Below are 20,661 nucleotides of genomic sequence, written 5' to 3' on the forward strand. Positions count from 1 at the left end.
CTAAACCACATAAGATAAACCACATTTCAATGACAAAAGAATGATAAACTCCCTCAAACAAATTATCGAACGCCCCCCTCTCCTCCCAACGGGTATTGGAGCGCAAGCCGGCTGGTTTTACTTGATGCTCTGGCGGGTCTCTTGTCTCCAGCGCTAGGCTACCGGTGGTCAAGAATAGCAACAGTAGCAGCAGGATGGGCCGCCTTCTTTCAACGCTCTACGTCACATTCAGCTTCCTAGTAAGCGAATTCAAATAGAATACAGCCCCATCTTCCCGCAACACTGACAAGGTCAGCGACCAAGGACCACATACCACATTTGGGGATAGACCGCGCCTATATTCGCAAAAGGTAATATGCGTTTCCTGAAAGTTATGCGTGATGAAATAACACTTACGAAGCTGCCGGTGCGTTTTGTCCTACAATGAAACGCTTTGCTTCGGCATTTAGAGAGCTGCTTGGTCATCGAGGCAAGAATAGCCCACACCACGTTGTCTTAATGCTTTATAAAACAAATAGGCTGGATTTTGAATTACATTATGTTTCAGTTTGAAATTCACATATTGTGCGTAATCACGGAGTTAACCCAATGTGGTACCGACAGACATGTTCTTCGTTACTCTTAGAATACTCCCAAGATTGTGCGAATGATGTTTATAGACTACAGTAGCCTAGAGAATTATGAGTACTTTTTTATGTAGGCCCAGTGTAGATTATGATATGCATATTTGGCTGGTTCCATCCGGTTTGTATCAGCAGCACACGCACACAGAGTATCTGACCACACGGATTAGGATCTACACGCGCGTATTGCGAGTCATCACTGATCAATCAGTAGGTCTATTGTACATCTCTCTTCTCATCGCGTGCGTCTCGATACCCAATGTGAAGTAGCCATTTTCCCACAGAGATGACACAGTTACTAAATCCTGCTAGTCTATTATTATCCAAGGATCTGATCTGAACGTTTTTCCGTAAACAGGTTTGGGCCAAGCAGAGGATGTTTCACTCTCCGGGTCAGCTGGTGGGCTTTAAATATAACACCGGTCAGTCACATTTGACCTGCCTTGTTTCCACCTTGACTTGATATAGGAAAGGGAAAGGGGGATATATAGCACGAGATAAACCTGTTTTTTTACAAAATGACCTGCGATGTCTGCCTGGTTCTTGGGTAATGCGAGATGTTATGGGAAATTGGGCAATATATGGCTTGCATTGTTGAAAGAAATGTAGACAAAGAACAATGGGCCATAGATTTGGCTATGTGCACATATTGATTATGAATTAATAATGCACTTGAGGGGTTTTCACGTTCCTCCCCAGGTCATGACTTTGCTCTGTGGTAGGCCTATTGGAGAAGTTTTGGTACTGGCGTAGGCTGGTTCTGTCTCTGGTACTGGACTACTTTCTTTGGGTTACTAAAGGCAGGGTAATATGTAGACATTGCAGACATGAGAAACCTTTAACATTGGTGTACTGTAACCCACATAGGGGCCTCTCCACTTTGTTGAGCCACCACTTCATAGTTGACCTGACAGATGGCTAGGAACCATTAAAATCTCAATAGAAATGTTGCATGCTAGTGCGCTAGTCTATGTAGCTAAATAATACATGGATGGTTAGCTTCAAGCTTAGCTGACTCATCTCCACAGCCCTTTGTCATCAGCCTCTTAGCCTCACCATCCATCTCCATCTGACTTCCCAACCCCTCTGGCGATAAATCTGTTTTATAGACAGCCAACTCACAGGGGAAAGGGTTTGTAATCTGGACTAAAACAAGCAGCCCGTAGGCCGTCATTCACTGGTGTGATTAGGGTAATATGACTTCTGACTCGATCCTAAATACTGGACTGTTGTCATAGCCCTCAAGCCACATTCACTGTCCTCTGCACTAATGTGTTTCACTGTTTTCATGTCAACTAAAAGCAGTGTTCCCCCTGACCATGTGGGTAGAAAATCAATCATTTGGGCTGCTGAGTTGCTGAGGTTTTAGCCCTTATGTGTTACAATAATTTCCAAACAAATTTGTGGTGTTGATATAGTATTTACAAAGCAGTAGTTATGATTGTTGTTGCGCACACAATAGTGATGATGGAAAAATCCATAGAGTTACATTTCACAATATTGTTTTGGACAAATATATAGATATAATAATGATTTTCTAATCAGCGTTAGCTAACACTAGTCAGCTGTACCTGCGCCAAAACTCTGGTATTGTTCATCCTTAAGCTTGTTCTCCATCTTCTTTTTAAATATTGAAACAACCTGTTTCCAGCACTGTTATTTCCATGACTAATCAAACCTCATTTTCTCATGCTCTGTCTTGTCTCTGCAGCAGATTTAGTGAGCAATATGTTCCCATATGTTTGAAAATTTGGAACATCAAATCGCAATAAAATCGCAGTATCGAATCGCAATACATATAGAATTGTGAGAATCACAATACATATCGTATAAGCAGCTTAAATATCGTGATAATATTTTGTGAGCTCTCTGGCATTTTCCAGCCCTAGTATACATGATGTTTAATAAGTGCTTGCAAGATTCAATATGAAACAATTTCCAGTATCCTACACCACAGAATATTAGGCATACAAATGCATTTGATGTATACCGTGTAATATGTCAACTGGAGTCAGGTATGTATTAGGTTGCATACCTTCAGTAAGTCCCTAGCCTGGCACAAGAACCCTTGATCAACAACGAGGCTTAGGTGCTGCGTCCAGCGCTCCAGTCCCATGGTGCTGTAGTAGAAAACAGGAAGTGGAGCTCAGAATAATCCCCTGTGAGTAGCTGAGCGGTCCTCTACAGCCGTAGCTTATCAAAAGAAGTTGTAAGAGACAGTTCATGTTCGGTCAGAGCCCAGTTTGTTTATGCTTTTTCTCCAGTTATGAATGTCCTGTTTGGTGTTTACATAGCCTAACACTTACTCGGTGGTCCCCTTTGACCCCCTCTCAAACAAATACTTGGATGAAATGTCCCTCAAATCAATGTAGGCTAATTTAAAAAAAATTGTTGTAGAAGAATTTAGAAGAATCATCTCCACACCGTTATCAAACTACTAAAACTTTACACTTTTAATGTGTGGTGTAATATGTAATGTTTCCCCATACCATTACTTAGGCGTTGACGCTGCAGCAAATATTGGCATGGATTAACAGGTTGGTTCTTGGCACTGGCAGCACTGGATGTTGCTCCAGAGGCCATGACACTCTGCCTAGACAGAAATCACCACTATTTAGCTCGCCCTGTGCGCCAGGAGGGCAGGGTTGGCACTTAAAGACCAATGGAACGGTTCCAAAAGTACACCACCTACCTGGCGTGCTGGGTGAGCTAAATAAATCGCACCTGCTGACTATGCACAAACACCGCTCAAGGCCTTCCATGGTAATTAAAGGTACTTACTTAGCAGCTGAAGACATGTCTAATAAGTAGTCTAAGTGGGTGTGGTTAACTGGGAGATGGTAGATAAGTCACCACCCATGCATTTGAACAAAATCAGCTCGGTAATGGGTTAAGAGAACCTGTAGTAAAAGGTATCCGGTAACATTTTACACCAAGTTGTTCTCATACCTGTGTAATAACTTGGTATTTACTCTTGTAATGCCATTATATTAACAGGTATATTGTTGCTCAAAATGTCTCCTTATAGCCTAAATGTGGTAGATAGACTTATTGTGTGCTTTGCCATTACCAGTTGTTCATGTAAGACTACTTTCTGGGTGTGTTGCCGTAGAAGTTAGAAAGCAGAAACTACAATAATAAGGTATCAAACACCTATTGATTATTTTCATTGAAAGACCCCTGACTGCTGGGCAGGGTGTGTCTACTCTGACTGTCAGTGTCCCCATTGTCTCTCAGTAGTTTCTCTATTGAGAAATCATTGAGGTTGTGTTTCCTGTTGCGTCTTTACTATACAGGTCTTCAAAGAGGCAACTGTATACTGGATCACTGTTTCTGGTATATTACTTTCCATCTTGATGAATGTTTATGTCAACATTGAATCGTTTTGTGTGAAGTGAGAGTTGGCAGTTGTGGTTAATGATGAACTCGTAAGAATACACTTTAGCTACAGTACATACATTACTTTAAGGTGACCTCTAGGTCAGGTGCCTGCTATCGAAAAGGCTACAAGCCACTTCAACACCACCCTGGCTTACACTTTTGACATGCCAAGTCCTAGAATTAATGTATTGAGAGAATGAGAGTTAATTTGTTTGCTTTCAGTTTGCTTTCATTATATAATTGAAACTGCGATATGTAACTTTTTGGGCCACCTGACCAAATTCACATGGAAATGTGAGTTATAGGTCTGTCATTCTCATTGAAAGCAAGTATAAGAAGTGGTAGATCTGTTCTAGGTGTGCTATTTCTATGCTCATCATTAAAAGCGCTCACTATGTGGTAGTGATACAGTGAATAGACCTGAGGATCTAAGAAATTATACTCTGCTGGGTGGAATTTTAAATCCTATGTCACCATTTTCCACTGCCACTTTGACCTCAACCAAAGCATGTTATGGGTGTCGAACCAGAATGGTTTGGTTTTCTACTTGAGAAGAACAAATCAGGAATTCCAGAAACAGTCTGTGTTTTGGGAAAACATATAAACATGTTGGTAATATTAACATTTTGGAGCCTCTTCTTGAAAAAGGAAAAGTCTGCAAGTTATACAACGAGGCCAATAATTGAGCCTTTATTTAACTAGGCAAATCAGTTAAGAACAAATTCTTATTTACAATGACTGCCTACCGGGGAACAGTGGGTTAACTGCCTTGTTCAGGGGCAGAATGACATATTTTTTACCTTGTCAGCTAAGGGATTCAATCCAGCAACCTTTCGGTTACTGGCCCAACGCTCAAACCACTAGGCTACCTGCCGCCCCAATAAGCCAACAAGTATGGAAAGCATGTTGTATAGGAAAATGTTTTGACTGGGGCCGGGGCTGGGCACCTGCAGTATGGCCTGACATATGGCAATGGTCAATGAAAATTGCTTCTGAAGACAACACAGAGTTGTATAGAGCACTGTAATGGGGAATATTTCAGATGAATAAAGTTCATATTCAGTTAAGAGTAATTAACACAATACTTTATATTTATTAATTTCTCTTTATGTAGGTCACATGATTTCCAGTGTTCTATTTGTGACACTCATTTGTGTCACAGGTTGATGATCACTAGACTCCTTGCAGTATGTTATGTATTAAACTCATATCTGTTGATAGGGATGGACGTCAGACTGGAGGTACACTGAACCGAGGGCACACTGATATTGTATTGATGACCTTATGAGCTTTGTATGAATTCATCACCCAGTGTCTGGTGGAAAGCAGCCGGCAAAGTTACTGTCTTTTGTCGTGACTTTGTACAAGACTCTCTGGCTGTTGTTTAGAGAACATTGGTGCTGTGATATCAAATAAAAAGGGGGTGGGGGGAATATGTTTAATTGTCACATACAGTGAAATGTGTTGCTTTAATAGGGTCAGCCATAGTAGTACGGTGCCCCTGGAGCAAATTAGGGTTAAGTGCCTTGCTCAAGGGCACATCGACAGGTTTTACACCTTTGTCAGCTCAGGTATTCGAACCAGCGACATTTAGAGAAGGCGGATTAGACATTTCTCTTGGCTTCTGCTCTGGAGATGTTCTCCCTGAATTCTTATAATCAATCAACATGATTTTGATTGATGTGATCAATAACTGCTCTCCATTTTGTTCACCGGGAAAGTCCCCTTTACAAGCACTCATTTTCTCCCTCTCTATCAATCTATTTGCTCTCCGTCTCTTCCTCATGTCTTCCTCTCCCACAGGCTATTCAGACCACATAATCAGGTAGTGTATGATGCTAAAGAAAACACTTGGCTCAAATCTTCTTGTCAGTTTCATCCAAGGTGACACAAGATTCCTTGAGGACTAGACTGTCACAGGAGTGGCCTGTACCTGCCTGAAGGCCTGTGGATACACAAACCAGAGTACAGCATGGTGACGTTAGTGACCTCGCAATGCCTGAATGTCATTCATACCTTTGTGCAAGGGCCCAACAAGAAACTTCTACACTGCCTGTTTTACATTTAGGCAGTGACTAGATATGAGAAAAAGTGAAGTGTTTTTTTTAATCATTGTTCTACTTCACCTCTATGACCGTGGCAAATGGAGTAGCTGCTATTTATAAAACAAATTATAACACAATGTCAATGAAAAAAAGGGTGATTATCCTGTAAATTGCACAGCTCAAAACCGCAACCAGCCTCAGAGTGGCTCTATATTTACTAAAATCGTTCTGTCAGGGTGGTGCCAAGATAGCTCTGAGTAGGTTAACTATCCATTTTCATTTTCGCTCTGCACACTCTATCCCACATAATCCTGTTGGGTGTACCAAGAGACACAAAGCCACCAATCCTGCTCATCATGTGCCTCATGGGTAGTCAGTCGTGTTGCTGCAGGTGGTGCATTGTGTCCGTTAACTCAGTTACACGTCTTTTCTGTGTCAAGCTCCATGGTTACTCAACGTAGCTCACCTGAAACAGAACACAGACAGGTTCTCACACACACACACTATTGTGTTACATGCTTTGATCAGCTTGTCATTGAGATAATTCAATTAGAGGAATGCTGTTGTAGTTGTTGGCTGCCTGCCTCTGCATTCTAATTCTAAGGCTCCATTAACCTTCCCTGAAGTTGAAGATAACAGGAGTGTTTCGAGCACGGGTAGACCTAAGGTAGGCACACTGTTTGCTCAGTTCAACAACGGGCAAGGACAGGCATCTGAGGTGTCTTGTGATTGGCTTAGACGGGACATATCCCTCCGGTTGGGTGGGACTGTGGTTGGTTGTCTCTGGCTGTGAAAGCATCTGCCCATCTCTCTGTGTCAGCTGCTATTCTGAGACACCAAACAGAGGAAAGACACATTACAGAGGACACATGATGACATCATGGGGAGAGGGGAGAAACTACTGTGGAGCACAAAGAATGAATAAACTTCTCTTGAAAAACACAAGTAGGCTCATGTACGTCAAATAGCCTAAACAAACTTGTTTTGTTTACTTACAGAAAGTTTTTTTGTGCGTGACTGCACATTTGTGTGTGACTGTTATCATCGCTTACAATGTGTGTTTTGGTATTTTCAGTATACTATTCAGATTTATAAACCTAAGCAGCTTATGAGTCCTGAGACCATGTTATGCATTGTCGTCACGTTTAATCAATCAACCCCACTATCAACCCCAGACAATAATCAGATTAGACTTTATTACCATATGGATGTTTGAAAAATAGACAATCTCTTGAGTTTAATTAAAAGAGCAACACATGAGAATATGCACAGAGGATTATATATTTTAGTGATTAGCAATTTATTTTTGCTTAAGTTAGAAATGTTTTAAAAAATGTAAGTCAAGCACTTGAACAGAGTGACGTGAAGATGCCTGTAAGAATACATTTTCTGTACCACTTCACCCTCCGTTAAGCCCACATAATACAGGTCACAAATACTCATGGTGTCTGTTAAATAACAACCGTGTTTACATAGTCCTGATGAAACAACGCCTTTATTTAGAAAAGCTAGGCTGGAGGTATTCCTTACCTAAACAATGTTGTGTGTGTGTGTGTGTGTGTGTGTGTGTGTGTGTGTGTGTGTGTGTGTGTGTGTGTGTGTGTGTGTGTGTGTGTGTGTGTGTGTGTGTGTGTGTGTGTGTGTGTGTGTGTCAGAAGTCATGTAGTAGTTATAAACCAGCTGATAAAATCTCAAATTTCAACTACTATCAGTTTTAGCATAAAATTAAAACATACTTTTTAATGTCTTTTATAGTGACGTTGAACATGCACGAACCAACTGTCAAGTGTCTTCACTGACATTTTCAACCTTTCCCTGACTGAGTCTGTAATACCTACATGTTTCAAGCAGACCACCATAGTCCCTGTGTCCAAGGAAGCGAAGGTAACCTGCCTAAATGATTACTGCCCCGTGGCACTCACGTCGGTAGCCATGAAGTGCTTTGAAAGGCTGGTCACGGCTCACATCAACAGCATCCCAACAGATCCACAGATGACGCAATCTCAATCACACTCCACACTGCCCTTTCTCACCTGGACAAAAGGAACACCTATGTGAGAATGCTGTTCATCGACTACAGCTCAGCATTCAACACCATAGTGCCCACGAAGCTCATCACTAAGCTAAGGACCCTGGGACTAAACACCTCCCTCTGCAACTGGATCCTGGACTTCCTGACAGGCCGTCCCCAGGTGGTAAGAGTAGGGAACAACACATCTGCCACACTGATCCTTAACACTGGGGCCCCTCAGGGGTGTGTACTCAGTCCCCTCCTGTATTCCCTGTTCACCCACGACTGCGTGGCCAAACACGACTCCAACACCATCATTAAGTTTGCTGACGACACAACAGTGGTAGGCCTGATCACCGACAACGATGAGACGGCCTATAGGGAGGAGGTCATACAACTGTCAGTGTGGTGCCAGGACAACAACCTCTCCCTCAATGTGAGCAAGACAAAGGAGCTGATCGTGGACTACAGGAAAATACGGGCCGAACAGGCCCCCATTAACATTGACGGGACTGTAGTGGAGCGGGTCGAGAGTTTTAAGTTCCTTGGTGTCCACATCACCAACGGACTATCGTGGTCCAAACATACCAAGGCAGTCGTGAAGAGGGCACGACAAAACCTTTTCCCCCTCAGGAGACTGAAAAGATTTGGCGTGGGTCCCCAGATCCTCAGAAGGTTCTACAGCTGCACCATCGAGAGGATCCTGACCAGTTGCATCACCGCCTGGTATGGCAACTGCTCAGTATCTGACCGTAAGGTGCCACACAGGGTAGTGCATCACTGGGGCCAAGCTTCCTGCCCTGGATGGCAGACCAATATAATAGGTGGTGTCAGAGGAAAGCCATAAAATTGTCAGAGACTCCAGTCACCCAAGTTATAGACTGTTGTCTCTGCTACCGCACGGCAAGTGGTACCAGAGCGCCAAGTCTAGGACCAAAAGGATCCTCAACAGCTTCTACCCCCAAGCCATAAGACTGCTGAAGAATTCATAAAATCGCCACCGGACAATTTACATTGACATTGCCCTCCCCCCCTCCCTTTTGTACACTGCTGCTACTCGCTGTTTATTTGTTATCTATGCATAGTCACTTCGCCCCCACCTGCATGTACAGATTACCTCAACAAGCCTGTACCCCCGCACACTGACTCGGTACCGGTGCCCCCTGTATATAGCCTCGTTATTGTTATTCTTATTGTGTTACTTTGTATTATAACTTTTTATTTTAGTCTACTTAGTAAATATTTTCTTCTTCATGAACTGCACTGTTGGTTAAGGGCTTGTAAGTAAGCATTTCACGGGAAAGTATACACTTGTTGTATTCGGCACATGTGACAAATAAAGTTTGATTTGATTTGAGTAACTGTCTTCATTCACGTTTTCCTTTTTCCTTCTGAGAGGTCAACCAATCACAGCACATGGCGACTAGTTTAGCTAATTGCCTGCCGTTGACAGCTGAGACAGGGCTGAATATGAATGAGGCTCCACAGCAGTGCAATCTGATCTGGCCACGTCTTGATGAGAGACAGAGACGATATAATTTATTGATGCCACTGACTTCAGTGCACCCTGTTGTTGTCATGGAGCCTGTTTTACAGCCACTCTTGAGATTGAAATGAAAGGTTCTAGTTTTAGTGTTTTTGTGCCCTTCTGGTTTGGTTGGAACTTCAACCACTTTCCTCAACACTTTACCTTGAAATTGTATTTTATTTTAATTTGACCTTTATTTAACTAGGCAAGTCAGTTAAGAACAAATTCTTATTTTTGAATAGAGTTAGTGTGCTATGTGTCTACCTTCAATCTTCTAACCCACCTAATCAAAGCGATGCCACACCCCTGTTAAGCTTTATCGTCTCTAGAGTATGGCTGAGCATGTTTTTGCTAAACTAGGATAATCCCATTTGAATAAGCTTTTACTTGTGATGTTGAAATGCCTTCATAAGCCAGTGGTTGGTTGTGTCATGTCAACGTATGTGAGATCAGAATTATATAATTTATGCAATATTGTTGTTGTTGTTGATTAAGCTCATTGGATCCCGAAGGCACATATTAATATCACTCATCAGGTGTTGTAGATTGTGTGCCTGGAACTAAGCAGCTGCCTCTTACCCATGATATCTCTTGAACAATTTAGAAAGTGTGTATGTGTGGTGTATGTGTTTATATACGATCAGAGACATGTTTGCTTTGTCAATAAAGACAAGTGATCTTGGTCATTGCTGCCCGTACACCTCTCCCCTGTCACACCAGGGGGATACCCTCAAGGTGAAAAGTGGGTGGGGCAAGGGCTGGTCTAGTTTCAGGTAGAAACTCAACCTTGTGACAAGGGTGATTAACTATGTTAGTGTGTGTGCGCTCACGTGCATTCTGGAGCTGAGATTTGGTCTTATGACCCAAGTCAAGAGTTTAAATGACAAAAGGGACATGGCCTCAACCGGTGGTAAACAGTAGGGCATACACTTAAAACATTCCATTGTCAATGTGGTATTGGTGTTAGCTACAATTGTCTCCAAACAATCTTTAACCTCTGAATATAGTGCGTAATGGTCCACATAAGTGGTCCACCTTATGTGGGAGAGAATAGTCCACAAGTAGTCCACATATGAGACCTTTTTTATTATACATTTATCATTTTTTTCATTCATTTTTCAAGCCTAAGTTTACAGTACAGAAATTAATCTTAGAAGGAATGGAGATGTCATTATCATCATTATTGTCCAATTCCCCAACCAAGAGAGCTTTTTAACGGTTTCTCTTCCTCTTCATATGTCCCCTGTACTGACCCTCTCCTTCCTCTTCATATCTCCCCTGTACTGACCCTCTACTTCCTCTTCATATCTCCCCTGTACTGACCCTCTCTTTCCTTTTCCTCTTTCCCCCTCCAGTAAACAGTGAGCGCTGAGAGCCAGCCGGGCCAGAGATGCCACCCCCTGCCGCAGGCCCCCCAGCAGTGACCCCTCCGGACGGGGGCTGGGGCTGGGCCGTGGTGCTGGGATCCTTCATCTCCATCGGCTTCTCCTACGCCTTCCCCAAGGCCATCACCGTCTACTTCAAGGACATCCAGAAGATCTTTGATTGCTCCTACAGCCAGATAGCATGGATCTCCTCCATCATGCTGGCCGTCATGTACGCAGGAGGTAAGAAGTTGGTGTCCAGGTAGTCTCTTGATGAAGTCGTCTGTCTGATTTGTTAAGAGTTGGGTTTCTGTATATGTAGTGCCCTGAGTTTATCTTCACCATGTGACCTGTCCAGGGAAAATTCAGGCCCTAAGTATGGGGCAAGGTACCTGTACTAATCTGATTGTGTGTCTCCTATGAGAACCTATGACCAGATTTAAATTGACATTCAAGAAGAACACACGGTTTCTGTGACTAGTCATAAGCGTATTGTAGTAGTCATGCATCACATTTTCTCCTTCTCAGCATGACTTTACCCATCACTAGGTTACCCAGTAGGCACCTTGCTTGGCAATGCCATGCTGGCCATCTGTTAGCGGATGCCATCCCATCCAGTCATTTCTAATTGTTGCTGTCAACAGGGTTTGTTGTATCCTAGACCGTTGTTGTGATGATGGTGACAGTGATGGCCAATTGGCCATAGAGAGCCAAGGACACCCAATACCATCCTCTATATGTGACAAGCCTGTACAAGGCACTTGTCCCTCATTAAAATGTTTAGTGTAATTCATTCATATTGATCTCTGAGCAAAGGGGAGAACAGAGCTTCATCAGCTATTCATTAAACACCTGCTCTCTTGTCCTATGTGTTTGCACCAGCTGTAGCCTGATAAAGCAATTGTCCTTTCAGTGTTTAATGCATTCTTTATTTCTACAAGCAACGGACAGCCCAGTGCGGTATATGCTGCTCTCTGGAATAACATGGCGGAAAAACAATCACGCATCACCAAATATTTACCCCAACCAGAGAGCTGCTTATTGAGGGTGTTTGTCCTCTTGGAAGAGAAAGGAGACTGTGGTTCTTTTACAACGCACCTGTTGTTTTCACACCGCCTGCCGTCTGTGCTGTTGACGCAACTGCCACCTCCACCACGAGTTCAGAGGTCAGACACTTACTGAATTCTCTAGGGCAGTCATCAGGCAGACTCCCTAACTGATAAGATAGCAGTGCCACTTATGATGCTGATTGGATGCAATCACAGAGCAAACAAACTGGAAATGCTTGCCATGTCCTCACACATCAGGATATGCCAATGTGTGGCTCTTGCTGATTTCAAACAGCAGCCAACCTATTTTTATGATGACACATATCTCACACATATTAGATACAACCACAAATGCGCAACAACTGGAAGTGAAGGCAACTATTTCATATCGTCCTGGATGTTTGGCTCTATAACCCAGGGTGTAACACAGACACTGAGATGAATGATTAGTAATGATGATGATGGGTGCAGAAAAGAGCCCAAAGGGAAATATTGTGAAATATTGCACACTATTGCATCATCTATATGCCTACTGCAGATGTCCTGTTCTCCCGTCCCTCCCTTCTAGCCTGGCTGAGTGTCGCTCTGCAGTGACGTGCTAATATGGAGGCTGTGTGTGTGTCAGTGTTGGATCAATGTCACTAATCCACACAGAGAGAGGGAGAGTTGACCTTGACTAGGCTAGGCAGCATGGTTACATACAGTACCTTCCTCTGTTGACAGTCAGCACAGCAGAGCTCTCTCACTGCCAGGCACATTAGCCTCAATGCTAACTGAAATATGAAATATGAAATATGGCTAGCTAAGCTGTGTTTATTAGTCGATCAACCACTGATAGAATTCATGTTTGCGTCCTTGTATGACTGCTCTGGAAAACAACTCTAAGCTTCATATATCAGCGCTTTATTCCGTAATGAGAGAGACATTAATAATATGATGGATTGCAAACATCAGTTTCCTGCATAGTCAGCTATCTTGACGGTTTATCAACCTTTTCTTTTCCAACCTCACAAATCAGGGAGTGGTAGAAAAATGTGTTAGACAGCAGAAAGATGGAAGTTTGTGTAACTAGCTTTTAGGTCCTGTGAAATAAATCACAGCTGAAAGGGTAAATGACGGGTGTACCCATCCTCTTGTAGGTATTTGTTTCCATGATTGAGCCCATATTTTGCCTCAAGTCTGGACACAAGCAACATTAAGTTATGGTATCTGATCATACTTCAATAAAATGTTTTATTAATGGGCCCAAGCATGTTGGTAGGGGCTGAGATACAGTATGTTCAAAGATGGCATGTTGAATGTCAATAGTAGTCAAATTGTTTGTCCTTAAAGTTACTGTCAAAACAAACTCCTAATTTGCTTTTGGTAACCTGGAAAGTCTGTCCAGCTATTGCAGCAATTAAACTTCACTTATGAATTCCTTTTTAAAAGGAGCTAATATGAAACCTCAAGGGCTCCCTCCACTTGGCCGATCCAGGCTTCACCACCAGACTCAGGAGAATACTGATAAGTGCTCTGTATGCAAATGAGGAGGGCTCTTCTCCTCAAGGTCGAAAAAAGATTCACGCAGAGCAAATGAAGTCAGGCGACTTCTTCCCCAACCTGCTTTTTAAATAGCACCGCTCCCCGAGTCCGACACAGATACGGCACATCTTCTGCTTGCTAATGGGGGCATTATTCAAAAAAGGGAAAAATCTTTCATTACTCTTATCGTTTCTTATTCAATTTACTCTTCCTTTTGTTTAAAGTCTGTCATGAAAGGGGACATTGTGACATGCCATAGAAGCAGAGTCATGCCTCACCCTATCAAGTAATGGAGACCAGAGGTTCAAACATAACAGGACTTTAGAAATACAAAGGATAAAGTTTCCCTCAACAACAACTTTTAGAAATTTGACAAGGACACAATTTAAAAGGAATTGTTTGGACCTTTCAGATTGATGTACTATCAATGACCATAGAGAGGGTTCAATAACAGGGGTTGACCCACTAAAACCAAAATCTGCTAAGATTCACTTCCTGCCTGTTGTCTTGTGTTGTATGCCTCTAAGAAGAAGTTGTGTGGCAAGCCCTTATTGAAGGAAATGGAAAGTGCATTGTGGCATAGTAGCGTGATGCTGGTCGGCCCACTCAACTCATCTGTGCGTTTACTACCAATATCAAGTGCTTACTGTTACTCATGGAAAATTGTGAATTACAGAGAAACTGAGTTGAGGGACAAATGGGCCATGGAGCCAAGGTCTTCAGCTCACTTCAAGGTGTGTGTGTATCATAGTTCATGATTCCACCTCTTTTCAGATATGAAAACATTGCATTGCAGTGCACTTTCAGCAAATACATCTGGTGATGCTACAATTCAAAGGAGTCCATTTACGTTAACCAGCGTTCTCTCGCTGTCACATATGAAACCTATCTATGCCCATGCAGTGTGTATTCACACAGTCAGTGTCTATTATCCATTTCATAAGATAACTGGCTGCCACATTGGGTCTCTGTTTTGCATTAGCATGGCAGCTGTGCCTTGAAAGCTTATGAAACAGAGAGACCCATTGCGTGTCCAACCAGAGCTCAGTTCAATGTCTTCACTCAGCGTGTCGATGATGCTTGACGGGCTTGATCGATTTTGACTCATTCCGTTTGACTAACACTCTATTAGTTTGGCCCTCAGCTCTCAGTGCAGCCTGTCCAAGGCTGACAGGCACCAATTGGTTAATCTAGGTCCTGAGTTATGTCCAAGACCTCATCTGCACTCTGTGTCATTGGTCTTGTTGGTCCAACAGTACATTTATTGCTTGTCGTGATGGGATCCCTGATACATACGTAGCAAAGCTGGAAAATAACAGATGTTTTGTCAACGTGCTCTGTACTTATTGGCAATAAGGCAATTTTTTTGTTTGACTACTAAGATAATGCTGTGTTGCGCCTGTTTGTTACTGATCTCTCAATGCAGCCCTCATCCCCTTAAGAATACATGCAGAACACACAACACGATGTTGTACATTGTTTACCAGTATCAACAAGGTCTTGTTACAGTACTTCTATTTCCAGAGCCGGGAAGTTTCACGCTGTCTTTCAACGCTAACAAGCTTAAATCATTAAGTAATCACTACATGATTACCCTAGTCTATTACAGGCTGAATGTTTGGGTTGGATGAAAGACCATGTTTTTAGTATCTCATTTGTTTCTCTTCCAGGTCCCATAAGCAGTGTACTGGTAAACACATATGGCTGCAGACCTGTCATGATCATGGGGGGAGTACTGTCTTCTATCGGGTTGATATCTGCTTCCTTCTGCAACAGCGTGGTGGAGCTTTATGTTTGCATCGGTCTTATAGGAGGTAATTCCGATGAAATCCATTTCAACTCATTCCGAGTTAATTTGATTATTGTGTCAAACTCCTTAAGTAGCTGGTTGAAAATAGGCCTACAACTGATTTGGACTTTTCCATTCTGTGTTTCACAAAGATCATAGTAAAAGACTATAGATACATTACAAGAGTACAGTTAAGCTTGATTTGTCAAATCATTTAATGACCACAGTCTGGCTACTTGAAGAAAATGTATATTATTCCGAATGTGTATTTCATGCTCACTGTCATATATGCCTGAATTATCTTATCAGATAATTAACTTGTTAGAAATGTATGTTCTTTTTAACTCTAAATCATATTATCCTCTCTCCTCACAAAGGCCTGGGCCTAGCCTTTAACCTTCAGCCAGCACTGACTATGATTGGCAAGTACTTCTATAAGAAGCGTCCCATCGCTAACGGAATAGCCATGGCCGGTAGCCCAGTATTCCTGAGCAGCCTAGCCCCTTTCAACCAGTACCTGTTCAACTCCTTCGGCTGGAGGGGCAGCTTCCTCATCCTGGGGGGCATACTGCTCAATTGCTGTGTGGCTGGCTCCCTGATGAGGCCCCTGGGGCCACCGCTGGGCAAGATCAAGAAGGATGAGGAGTTGGTCGTTGCCAAAACTGCCACCAAGAAGAAGGAGACGACCACTTGTTTGGGGACTGTCAACAAGTTCATTGACCTGTCGCTTTTCAAGCACCGCGGTTTCCTCATCTACCTGTCGGGCAACGTCATCATGTTCTTGGGCTTTTTCTCGCCAATAGTCTTCCTGACGGCCTACGCCAAGGACATAGGCGTGGACGAGTACTCGGCCGCCTTCCTGCTCTCCATCCTGGCCTTCGTGGACATGTTTGCCCGGCCCTCCATGGGGCTCCTGGCCAACTCCAAGTGGATCCGGCCCAGGATCCAGTACTTCTTCAGCTTCGCCGTGCTCTACAACGGGGTATGCCACATCCTCTGCCCCCTGGTGGAGAGCTACACAGGCCTGGTGGTGTACGCCGTGTTCTTTGGCTTTGCCTTCGGCATGGTCAGCTCGGTGCTGTTTGAGACCCTGATGGACCTGGTGGGGGCTCAGAGGTTCTCCAGCGCTGTGGGGCTCACCACCATTGTGGAGTGCTGCCCTGTCCTCATTGGTCCACCTCTGGCAGGTATGTCACTGATCTCTCAACTCATTAGTACTTAATTCAGTTGTGAGACATTGCTTACTTTTTAAGCAGTTGATATGCCAAAGGAATAAATTAAAGTCACTCAATTATTGTTTTAAGGAGTGCTATTGCTTAGTAGTCATTCACTTGGTTTGATCTTGGTTATAGAGTTTGCTGATTTAGAGTGGAAAAGCAATATTACATTTTGGCATGTGTGCTTATAATATGTGCTTATTTGTCTAATTACAATAACAACAAATGGAAAGTTAATTCTGTGATTATTGGTCCTTGACAAAATGCTTCATTTATTTGGGATAATGTCCTCATTAAAGATCAGTAGACATGAAGAAACTGATAAAGGCATATTTGGAAATGCAGAAAATAGCGATATGACAGACCTTCATCACTCAAAAAAAAATAATCTAAATGTAATAACATTTACCCTTTCTATGCTCTTATTTACAGGTAAACTGGTGGACATCACCAAAAACTACAAGTACATGTATTTCTGCTGTGGGGCTGTGGTGATCATGGCCAGTATTTGGCTGTTCATCGGCAACTTCATCAACTACAGACTCCTGGCCAAGGAGCGCAAGCAGGAGGAGATGTACAAACGGACTGAAACCGAGGACCCTGACCGGGACCAGGACCAAAAGGAGACAGATGGGGACGCCCAGGCATTGGAGGACATGGTAGACCCCAAGGATGAGGACGCCATGCAGAGGGAGACCAACATCTAGAGCCCCTCCCTACTGCCAACCACACTCCCCTTCACCACCACCCTCACGTCCCCCTCTGCCACTATCAAACTGCAGACTGAGCTCAAGGGGGGGGGGCATCCTGGTCTTTCACTCTCCAGGGTTTCGCTCGGGGGCCTCCCCGCAGGGGCCCCTCTGTTTCAGAGACACTCAAACTGCCAGAGTAACAACGACAACCATGTTGTGGGATACTGCATGGTGTATTGCTGGAGGAAGGGGTGACTGCCCTGACTACTACTCAAACATCAGACTAGCCGGAGATAATGGTGTAAGATACAGAACGCATGTTAGGAGGCCACAAGGCTTGGAATATGAGAAAGAAGCTTTTGTCGCGAATCTAGGAATCTGTGAAATGCGACCTGTCGACAGAAATCTAGTACTGCTCATGTATTTAGCCTGTGCCACTAAACCTACCACACCAGCAGCCCAATTCAACTGTTTTGATTGAAATCAATACAGGTTAATATCCCCGCTTCCTATGCTGGGAGCTGACATGCGAGGACACATAAAGTCCGTTAGTACCAGGGTTATGGTGAGAGACAGATATTGTTGCAACACAGGAACAGAGATGAGTTCATTGTTTGGTGGCTCCAGTGACCATGTATTATACTGTCCTTTAGCGCACTGTGTCTGTTGTGTTCGTTAGCTAAACCTGCAAAACTGCCATGCTTCTAATCTAACGGTAACACACCCACTGTTTTATTCACTATTGCATATTGCACATGGAGTCCGTACGCTGCACTACTTCTAAACTGCCCATGTTTAGGCCTCATCCAAAACAACAATGAAACAAATGCAATTTAATCATATTTAATGAGGTTGGATGTCAATTCGTTTTATTGGCTGTGTTTCCAAGGGCCTTATTAAGAATACTTGATATTCACAATCAATATCATCTATAAATGTGCATATTGTTGGTTTATACCAAATAAAGAATCCATGAGCAATATAACCTATTCCTAGCCATTGTATTGATGTACGTATATACAGGGATATTCATTTTTGTAGTCAATGGTCATTTCTGGGAGTAGCTGTTTAACTTTCACCAATGATACATTGCCTTACGTAAAGAATGCAACTAAGTTGTGTCAAATATACAGTACCAGTCAAAAGTTTGGACACACCTACTCATTCAAGGGTTTTTCTTTATTTTCTATTATAGAATAATAGTGAAAACATCAAAATTATGAAATAACACATATGGAATCATGTAGTAGTCAAAAAAGGGTTAAACAAATCAAAATATACTTTATATTTGAGATTCTTCAAAGTAGCCACCCTTTGCCTTGATGACAGGTTTTCACACTCTTGGCATTCTCTCAACCAGCTTCACCTGGAATGCTTTTCCAACAGTCTTGAAGGAGTTCCCACATATGCTGAGCATTTGTTGGCTGCTTTTCCTTCCCTCTGCGGTCAAACCATCCCAAACCATCTCATTTGGGTTGAGGTCGGGTGATTGTGGAGGCCAGGTCATCTGATGCAGCATTCCATCACTCTCCTTCTTGTTCAAATAGGTCTTACACAGCCTGGAGGTGTGCTGGGTCATTGTCCTGTTGAAAACAAATCATAGTCCCACTAAGCGCAAACCAGATGGGATGGCGTATCGCTGCAGAATGCTGTGGTAGCCATGCTGGTTAAATGTGCCTTTTACTCTAAATAAATCACTGACAGTGTCACCAGAAAAGCCTACTCTGTATCTCACAAAGACACAGTGGTTGGAACCAAAATTCTCAAATTTGGACTCATCAGACCAAAGGACAGATTTCCACCGGTCTGATGTCCATTGCTCGTGTTTCTTGGCCCAAGCAAGTGTCTTCTTCTTATTGGTGTCCTTTAGTAGTGGTTTCTTTGCAGCAATTTGGCCTGATTTACGCAGTCTCCTCTGAACAGTTGATGTTGAGTTGTGTCTGTTTCTTGAACTCTGTGAAACATTTATTTGGGCTGCAATTTCTGAGGCTTGTAACTCTCATGAACATATCATCTGCAGCAGAGGTAACTCTGGGTCTTCCTTTCCTGTGGCGGTCCTCATGAGAGACATTTTCATCATAGTGCTTGATGGTTTTTGCGACTGCACTTGAAGAAACTTTCAAAGTTCTTGACATTTTCTGAATTGACTGACGTTCATGTCTTAAAATAATGATGGATTGTCGTTTCTCTTTGCCTATTTCAGCTGTTCTTGCCATAATATGAACTCAGTCTTTTACCAAATAGGGATATCTTCTGTATACCACCCCTACCTTGTGACAACACAACTGATTGGCTCAAAAGCATTAAGAAGGAAAGAAATTCCACAAATGAACTTTTAATGCACACCTGTTAATTGAAATGCATTCCAGGTGACTACCTCATGAAGCTGGTTGAGAGAATGGTCAAGAGTGTGCAAAGCTGTCATCAAGGCAAAGTGGCTACTTTGAAGAATCTCAAATGTAAAATATATTTTGATTTGTTTAACACTTTTTTGTTTACTACATGATTCCGTATGTGTTATTTCATAGTTTTGATGTCTTCAGTATTATTCTACAATGTAGAAAATAGTAAAAATAAAGAAAAATCCTTGAATGAGTAGGTGTGTCCAACCTTTTGACTGGTACTGTGTATATATATATATATATATACATGAAAATGTATTTATTGAAGTGTTATAGAAATTACCAAATTAACATGCCTATTGTGAAACGGTTAAACAGCTTCTTGTGTGACCTTAATTTTTAAGTACAGTATTTCTTCCTTTCAGCTCTAACTCTCTGAAATGACTTTTTGAGGGAAGTTGTAGTAAGCATAATGTTTGCTTGAAGAATTTTGTCAGCAATTTCTATTAACATGATAATAAACAACGTTCATGTGCAGTTCCATATTTACACAATTCAAAGTGAGCTTCACTTATTTAATAATATCTTTCATTGCACCACAAAAGTTATATATGTCAATATGATTTAATATATGTTTAATTATAATTTGTGCAAATAATTACCTAAATTAACAGTAATTAACTATATTATGTTATATGCAATATGTTTTAATGTGCAATATACCATAACATAACATTGTTTGACATTGATTCTAAATCCTCCATTGGCTGGATGCCATCTACAGAGAAAATGATTCATATTTTTTTTAGAATTCTTAACATCCATCACTTCTTGTGTTCTGGTTAAATAGCTCAATACAGCTTGAAACAGACTTATGCACTTGTTAGATTGTGGTAATTTGCTTACCGTCCCAATTTATATGTAGCCTACCAGCATTTCATATTTAGAAAAATATTTTTTTATATCATTGTGGTTTCTGGTAGTTTTTAACTTGACTGTGGGCTCGATTACATTGGCAAGTGTCACTTGTTATCTGGCCTACTTTTTGCTTGCGGCTGCAGGGTCTCTATTCCCGGTCACTGACAACAGGGGTCAG

The 20,661-nt window shown here is 42.3% G+C and overlaps 1 protein-coding gene across 1 annotated transcript; it reads left to right on the top strand.

The window, feature by feature from the left end:
- The first annotated feature begins 270 nt into the window (after window positions 1-270).
- LOC120049357 (monocarboxylate transporter 2-like) lies at window positions 271-18,386 on the top strand. Its single transcript, XM_038995623.1, has 5 exons — window positions 271-350; window positions 10,944-11,195; window positions 15,196-15,339; window positions 15,692-16,501; window positions 16,964-18,386. Exons 2-5 carry the CDS (start codon window positions 10,979-10,981, stop codon window positions 17,236-17,238), a joined length of 1,446 nt encoding a protein of 481 aa, XP_038851551.1. The 5' UTR covers window positions 271-350; window positions 10,944-10,978; the 3' UTR covers window positions 17,239-18,386.
- The last annotated feature ends 2,275 nt before the right edge of the window (window positions 18,387-20,661 follow it).

Source organism: Salvelinus namaycush, chromosome 6 (assembly GCF_016432855.1).
Source record: "Salvelinus namaycush isolate Seneca chromosome 6, SaNama_1.0, whole genome shotgun sequence".
Taxonomy (NCBI): Eukaryota; Metazoa; Chordata; class Actinopteri; order Salmoniformes; family Salmonidae; genus Salvelinus; species Salvelinus namaycush.